The sequence below is a fragment of the Ostrea edulis genome, chromosome 10 (genome assembly GCF_947568905.1).
Source record: "Ostrea edulis chromosome 10, xbOstEdul1.1, whole genome shotgun sequence".
Taxonomy (NCBI): domain Eukaryota; kingdom Metazoa; phylum Mollusca; class Bivalvia; order Ostreida; family Ostreidae; genus Ostrea; species Ostrea edulis.
In genome coordinates this window covers 6,047,610-6,056,219 of record NC_079173.1, presented here as the reverse complement: position 1 = coordinate 6,056,219, position 8,610 = coordinate 6,047,610, and the positions used below count along the sequence as shown (strand labels likewise).

The 8,610-nt window shown below is 34.1% G+C and overlaps 1 protein-coding gene across 1 annotated transcript; it reads right to left on the bottom strand.

The window, feature by feature from the left end:
• Window positions 1-3,213: 3,213 nt before the first annotated feature.
• LOC130050905 (E3 ubiquitin-protein ligase Midline-1-like) lies at window positions 3,214-8,352 on the bottom strand. Its single transcript, XM_056151755.1, has 2 exons — window positions 8,240-8,352; window positions 3,214-7,755 (listed from the first exon to the last, which is right to left on the bottom strand). Exon 2 carries the CDS (start codon window positions 7,724-7,726, stop codon window positions 6,125-6,127), a length of 1,602 nt encoding a protein of 533 aa, XP_056007730.1. The 5' UTR covers window positions 7,727-7,755; window positions 8,240-8,352; the 3' UTR covers window positions 3,214-6,124.
• Window positions 8,353-8,610: the final 258 nt, after the last annotated feature.

Below are 8,610 nucleotides of genomic sequence, written 5' to 3'. Positions count from 1 at the left end.
TACAGTGATGCAAAAGTTTTTTTTTTGGGGGGGGGGGTATTATGATTAACCAGATAACTGACTAGCCTAAATACATGTACATACACATGTGAAAATGTCAATTCATTGTGATGCCATAGTCCTGACACAATTTACATTGTTATGTAATCAAACAAACAAACAGCTGTCCTTACTTTAATATCTACAATATGAAAAAGGCTTACACCGGGTTTTGGTTTGTTTTTTTTGTTGTTTTTTTTGTTGTTTTTGTTTTTTTGTTTTTTTGTTTTTGTTTTTTTGTTTGTTGTTGTTTTTTTTTACATTTATACACATGCATAGTTATATTACTAGATTATTAAACAATTATACTTATTTTCTTGGGAATTTCAAAAGTGTTGTAGATAGATTTACAGATGTTATGTATCAAACTATAACAATATGTGTGTATTGTTTAAAATTTATTCCTTATTATACTTATTAGTCGCAATAATAGAATGTTGAAGCACCAATGACATTGTCCTGTATAATGATGACACTTCCTAATCCATTTAGTTTATCATTAAAGTATTTGCTGTTCTAATTAATATTCTTTTAGGGATGAATGAAGAATAGATCTATAATTTGACCTTTGCATGGTTTCTTTTTCAAAAAGCATGAAAAGGATGTGTTTGCAAGTGTATCTTTTGTTAAATTTAGAATTTATATCAATATGAATTTTAACATGTCCAAATATGTATATTGTCATGATTGTCAGATTGTCTTTTTTGTTCTGTTTTGAATAAATCAAGCATGACTAGTGACAAAACACATTGGTCAAATAAAAGCAACAGATAAGTTGTAGGCATATTATTTGTAATGTATGCAGTTCAATACATGTCTTATAATATTGATCAGAACAGCATATTAGTAATTTGTACAGCTTTATTCAGTGTGTTTATTATATATATTCTCATATACATTTAATTATGATTATATGGTGTTATATATATATATATATATATATATATATATATATATATATAGGTAAAAAATAAAAATGAAACACGAAGACGTTTAGTAAAGCTTTAGCGCTTTCATTTCAAATCTTCAGAAGCTTTACATTTAGTAATATAGCGACGTTACGTCAGAAACAGCGGAACGTTAAAATTAAACAAATTATATATATATATATATATATTAGTAACTAAAATATAATCACTTTTCAGGTAACCAAAAAGGCATACTTGAAATTGACAACTGCCAATCGAGAGTTCCTTTGTACATCTACAATAGACAGCCAAACAGCAGTTGTGAGCCTTGTAATCGATGGGAGGCAAGTGATTCTTCAGGTACCACTCCCAAGGCTTGAGGAAGGATACAGTTTTAACTTAAATGGAATACCAATGTTTGTTAAAGGTGTTAAGAAAGACAATGACGACCTTCACAATTCTGTGCTTAATTTTGGTATTTTGTTATTCTTCAAATGAATGATGCCATTCATGAAGGGGGTATCACAAGAATAAATATATATTATAAAGACAATGATTCCCTTTTTTAATTCACATTCGTCACTTTCGGAATATTTCACATAGTGTGTGGATGTAAAACTTATACGGTACCAATTTTGATGCACCAGATGCGCATTTCGACAAATAATGTCTCTTCAGTGATGCTCAACCGAAATGTTTGAAATCCGAAATAACTATGAAGTTTTAGAGCTAAATATAGCTAAAAACAGCGTGCCAAAAAGTGAAGCCAAATTCGTCCATGGATAAGAGCTATGCATGAGGGAGATAATCCTTAATTTTGAAATGAATTTCTAAATTTTATAACAGCAATTAAATATACATCCGTATTTTTCAGCTAGTAACGAAGTACTTAGCTACTGGGCTATAGAGACCCTCAGGGACTAACAGTCCACCAGCAGAGGCCTCGACCCAAGGGTTATAATGTAAAATTTATACGGTACCAATTTTCATGCACCAGATGCACATTTCGACAAATAATGTCTTTTCAGTGATGCTCAACGAAAATGTTTGAAATCCGAAATAACCATGACATTAAGAGCTAAATATAGCCAAAAACAGCGTACCAAAAAATAATACTAAAATCTTGATGGGATACATGTATATAACATTATCACCAGGCATGATTACAGAACAATACTCACAATCTCAGGTTGCATACGATCATCACCACTGTCATGATAATGTGCAGGACTGGACAAAACAAGATGGCAGACGGCAGTTCCAAACAAAGATAGGCTCTTAAAAATCTTTATTTCACCGACTTATTAGACGACGAATTTATAAATTTAAAACACTGCCTGGCCAGGGAGGCATTATTAAGTTGATTGGTTGTTAGAATTCTTACTCATGTACATATGCAACTGTAAATTCATTGATCGAAGTTGACGATGCTGCCTCGATAGAACTCGAAGCGGGCGAAGATGTTTCCAATCATGTTTTCATAGACTCTGCACATATCTTTTGATGAAAACTTGAACCAGTGTTTACGATCTGTCCCTTAAATTGCCTTGGTTAGATAGATATCTTAACTTGATCATTTGCTAATGTGCAGGATTGGACTAAGGTCGTTTCCACGATAAACGTGCCGGATTGGACCTCAATTTGGTTTTTATCTTTATTTTCAAAATCCTTTATATTTTCGAATCTCGACTTCACTTTATCATATTTTAGTTTGATTAATGTAGCTTATTAGATTCTCAGACATTTCCAACATGACCATGGTGTATTTTCATTTTTTTTTTTACCGTTATCAAATTACATCGTCGTTTAAGTTCCCAACGACGACAATTGCTACTGTAAAAATATCCATTTGCAATCTCCTTCAAATTCAACCAATATAGCAAATATATGCATGAATCATCAATATTTGCTTACGACAGATGTAACGTTGACTGTTCGTATCCAGGATTTATAAGGCCATTTTGACCTATAAAACACGTGATAAATCATCATCATTTTATAATCCTCTGTAAAAATATTAACCCGCTTACATATTCCCTAATTCCAAACTCTGTTATATAGATTTTCTCCTTTGTATCAGGTACCAAGCTCTAGAACTTCATTCCATGGGATGGGTACACTTCGAATGTGCGAAATTTGTGATGAGGAATTCAAGACCAATTCTGAATTGCGTAGGCATGTAAAAAGGAAACATCAATCAGAGAAATTGTCTTCGTTTGTGACCAGTGCAACACACGCTTCTGCACATTATAAAAGAAACATGAAGTAAAAACAAAATGCATTGTTTTCTGAATACACGAAATGCATACCCGTTTATGCACATTATGAAACGATTATTTTTACGGTATTATCCTTTGTTTTACAGAGATACTACTAATCTTTTACATTGCATTTTACACATGTTGACTTGTCATTTCATTGAATCCGAAGTGTTCTTAAGTTTTACTTGTTATTAAATGCATTTCAATGTTATTATGTTTGTATTGAACTGATAACAACTAGTGAAAAAATTGTATTGAAGAGTAACCTCTCATCTGAGCAGCAAATATTGAAGAAGAAAAAACACCATGGACAAAACTGCTTTTCATTTAGGTTCATATTTCAGCTACAGGAGTGATATTGCGAATTTCTTAGAAAATATCCTTTTTATTTTCTTTAATTTAATTTAAACAATATTTTATTATGTATGAAACATAAATGGATTTGACAGCAGGCTTGTAGCCTATATAGACCTTCTCCAATACGGTACAAGGTGATTACATGTATGTATAATGATGAACATGAGTATATATACAATATGTATGATAAATATTGACAATATAAAAATCAATACATAATTCAAAAGGATGAAGATAGAATACATGTATCATGTATCACATAGCATGTCATGATAACATGGGAAATGTGTATTGTAGATGTATAGTAAACAAACAAAAACAGAAAAATGCCAAAAATAAGGTAGATGGTTAATAGAAAATAAGAAGAACTTTGATAACAAGTAAACATAAAAAGGGGGGGGGGGTTACCGTTCAAAGCTAAATACATAATACATATACTAGTAAGAGAATAGATAAATGCATTGCAAATACATATTTTAAATGTATTGTTAAAGTCTTTTGCTTTGAAAGATGTAATTTTGAACAAATTTGAAGATCTTTGCATTATCGTTGAAATTAAGAGTTTCATTTCCACAGAGTAATAATTATAAGGATATAGGAACATGCAGCTGCATTGCATCTATAGATTCAAATAAATTAAGTCTTAGTTCTGAGAACTGGACACATTCAAAGAAGAAATGAAATGCATTCTCAGTATGATAACACACATACCACAAGTAGTATTATCTCGAAGAAAATGACAATGTAAGTCAAAGTTTAGGTTACTAGCATTATTTCTTAATTGACAATGAACAATATTTAGTCGACGTTTACCTAAATTAAACAATTTATTTGGTTTTCTATAACACATGTTTTTAATACCAGTTTTAAACGACACAAGAGTGGGGAGTTGTCTAATGTGAGTAGGTAATTCGTTCCAAAGTTTGATTGTTGAAGGTAGGTAACTGTTCATGTATGATGATGTCCTACCTTAAGGTAAAATAAACCTTAGGTTGTCATAGTTTCTTAGATTATGTAAATTTTGTGAAGGAAAGTAAGGTAACAAAAGTTCTTGAAGATAGTGGGGAGCAATTCCATGAGCTATTTTGTAAAATAAAAGAAGTTTATGAACTTTTCTTCTGGTTGATAACGTGTCCCACCCTAATTGATCATAAAGTGCTGATCTGGAAGAATTTACTCTCATTCCCGTAATAATTCGTGCTGCAGAAACCTGCATATTTTCTAGCAAATTGGCTTCTCTTTCAGTACAATTGTCCCACACTAAATCACTATATTAAAGAACTGGATGTATAAAAGAAAAATATATTTTTATCAATGATTGACGATTTAGAGTATATTTCAGCATACGCAAAATGTTTAGTCTACTAGATGCTTTTTCATGTATATCTAGTAGATGTGATTTATTTTCTTTCATCAGTAATATACACTATAAGGTTGAATTCAATGTAATTACAAGAAACGAAAATTTAAAAAAAAAAATGCTGATATTTACTACATTCCAACAAACACCTTTACCGTAAGTAATTATCCTTATAAATGAGTTGGCCTCGATATCTTGCACGACATATGCACTCAAGATTATTAGAATTAAAATAATAGGGAAAGTTTTCAAAAGATAATAAATCCCGCTTTAACAATCAAAACTGGTTTCAGCAGAAGCATACATATGAAAGGCACAAGTGCATGTGGACAGATGGTTAAGTATTGAAAACATGAACACCTCAACATCTTATTGTCTTTATTGTCATTGAACAGCTTTGTGAAATGTAAACCATCATGCCTGAAGAAATTATTATACCTCAAACCATGCTTAGTTTTAAAAAATCCATGCAGATATCACAAATGTTAAGTGGTTGGGAATCGAACATGGTCTACATGTGTATATACAATATAAATGTATTTGATTCTGCAAAATGAAGATTTTTCAACATGTTGATCTTCGAGAACAAGGCTCCTTCTAACGTGTGGCAGAACTTTAGATTCATATGCGCGGTGAAATTCTCAAACACTTTTAAGATTTTCGAGCTGGCTCTTCCGGGTTACTGATAGTTCCTTGCTCCACGTGCTCTTTTAGGTTTGTCAAAACCATGGTTTTAGTAGGAGACATAAAATAGAACACACTTCATTCACTTGCAACTTTTAAGCTTAAGGAAGTCCGCTCCTGACTGGATCTGTAAGAAATAAAATGCATGCATTTAAGAAAGGGTCCAATCCTGAACCAAACTCGAGGTCCAATCCGGCACGTTTATCGTAGAAACGACCATTGTCCAATCCTGCACATTAATCAACACATAACCTTGTATATGTGTAATTAACACTGGAGATATGTAATTAACACTGTGTTGGTAGATGTAGTTAACACTGTGTAGAGCTGTGTAATTAACACTGTGTTGGTAGATGTAATTAACACTGTGTAGAGCTGTGTAATTAACACTGTGTAGAGCTGTGTAATCAACACTGTGTTGGTAGATGTAATTGACACTGTGTTGATAGATGTAATTAACACAGTTTAGAGATGTGTAATTAACACTGTGTAGTGATGTGTAATTAACGCTGTGTTTATAGATATTGGATTTTCTTCACTTTAGCAGTGTCACGCTCAGCCACAAAGAGGTTGTCTCTGGTGTCCACACATAAACCGTATGGACCGAGTAAACCACAGTGAATGTAACGGAGGAACTGTCCGTCCTGATCTAGGATGTGGATACGCTGATTGTTATAGTCTGCTGTCAGGATGTGACTCTGGCTGTCTGTAGTGATGCCGTCTGGATAAAATGATTGCTCGGTATTAGAGGGATGACCAGTGTATCTAAATCGGAGTTTTCCTGACTGATTGACCACCACTACTGCTCTAGCTACACAGTCAGCCACACAGATATCCAGGTTCCTGTTCTCACTGATGTCACCACCAGATGAATAGAGAAGACGACCCTGATCATCAAACTGAATGCTTTGTTTCTGTGTGGAGCCGGAGTAACGCACGACTTTGGATTGTTTGAGATCATCACTGTCCATGATAACCAGGAGTTGGTTTGCCGCGGTACAGCAGACAGAATGAGGTCTCCACCCCTGTAGTGTGATCACGGTATGTATCTGTTTATTCTTAATTAAGTTTATAGTTTGATCATAATAGTCAGTATAAACAAGATCTCCGTCCTGTGTCACTACTATGTCCCGCGGTGCGTTCCCTGACTTGGTTTGTATTGATGTCAGTAGTTTACTCCGGAGGTTGAGTAGCTTCATGGTTTTGTTATACCCGCGTGTCCAGACTTGATCTTCACTCAGACAGCTAACACTGTATAGTCTGTAATACCCAGTGTCTATGGTGTCGGTGACGCGCGGCTCATCAAGCAGTACTTTGATTGTTGTAACGGAGAGTGAGGTTAAGGAACCAAACATCTCATTAAGTGTTTCTGTGTTAATTGTTGGAGTAGATAAGCTTGGTAATGTAACTTTGATTGTAGGAGGCAGTTTATTGAATTCATTATTTCTAGATTTGTAAGTTGATGTTAAGGAGATGTCATTGGTGTCCAGGATGTTTTTCATTTCTAGAATGACCTGGTTGATTTCAGTCATTCTGTGTGTGATTTCATCCGCGTGTTTATCTAATAGAGAGAGATGCTTAGTTTTTATCTCTACAATGTCTGCTTTCCGTTTGTTGACAATGGCGGTGACCTCGCGATGCCAGACTTCTCCTTGTTGGTCAGCAATTGTGGCCAGTTTTCCGTAATTTGTTTCTACTTCGGCTTTCTCAGTTTGGACAGCGGAGGAAATGTCCGTATATCGGGGGTAAATCTTCTTCTCGAGTTCTTCTAAATCTTTTTGTATGCGTTGTTTTTTAGAGCCGAGTTTTTCCAGAATATCTGATATATCGTGACCTTTGTGTTTACCTGAGGAGATGCAGGTAGAACACACAGGAATGTGACAGCTCTCACAGTACATTTCGCAATCTTTTTCGACGTGTTTCAGACATTTTGAGTATTTGGGAGTAAACTTTCTGTGTAAATGATAGGGTGCGATTTTGTGTTTTTTAGAGGAATCTGAGAGATGTTTACTGACACAGTCAGTACAAAGATTGATATCGCAATGTTCACAGCAATACTGTAGGGGGTCAGTTTCACAGAGGTCACACAGTAGAACGTCCTGAGCACGCGGGTCCATCTCTGGGGTCAGGGGTCACGAGTAGTTTACTGTCAATAAAGGAAATTAATGAGCTTTAATATTAATTTGAACTGGTTAAAACATTTATATTTACATTAAATGCTGATTTGTTAGTAATAGATAATGTATCAAGGTTTTATCTTGATACAAGCACGCATCTTCCAATTTGACTTTAAAAGCTGTGTACATGTATTACACAAAATAAAAAATGGTTGTTTAGGTTTCAGAATTCTTGTTTGTAGCATACAGGAAATATACACAAAGGAAGAATGGGTTAATTTCTACAGAATTGGCGAGACTTATTCCAATTTTGATAAATAAAAATATGTTAAGAGCATGACATGTTTAATATAGATATATATCCCCTCCTCCTCTGTGCTCTGAATTACATGAAATTAAGATGCTCACTGGTAAGCATATCTTAATAATTTTACTTATTTAAAACAATTTTCCGAAACATTTCTTACATTCTAGTTGTTGTGCAATGCGTATTGTAAAATAATGATGTCTAACCTGTAAATATCCTACACGCCCTCTGTACAGCCGCCTCGTCCTGGTATATTGACCTGATGATGATGAGTGAATTTAATGTGCGGGCTCAGCTCCACTATATATATGTAGACCTTCCGTCCTGTCACGTGATTTAAACGGGAAATGCGATCATTTACGCAAATTAACCAAACTCCATTAACACAGCCACTTAAACTTTTTAATGTAAACAATTAATACATTTATAACGGAGGGGGTATTTATGAAATACATATATAGACATAATTTGTCTTTAGACAAACAAATCAGTTACCTGTTTCGGGGCGGATTAAAAATAAAGCTTAGGTGGTGGTAGCAGCTACTCAAATTCCGCCATTAGATCCGCCACAGCTGTT

Coding starts and splice junctions, on each gene's coding strand:
- LOC130050905 (XM_056151755.1), bottom strand. CDS start 7,726: ATGGACCCGCGTGCTCAGGACGTTCTACTGTGTGACCTCTGTGAAACT.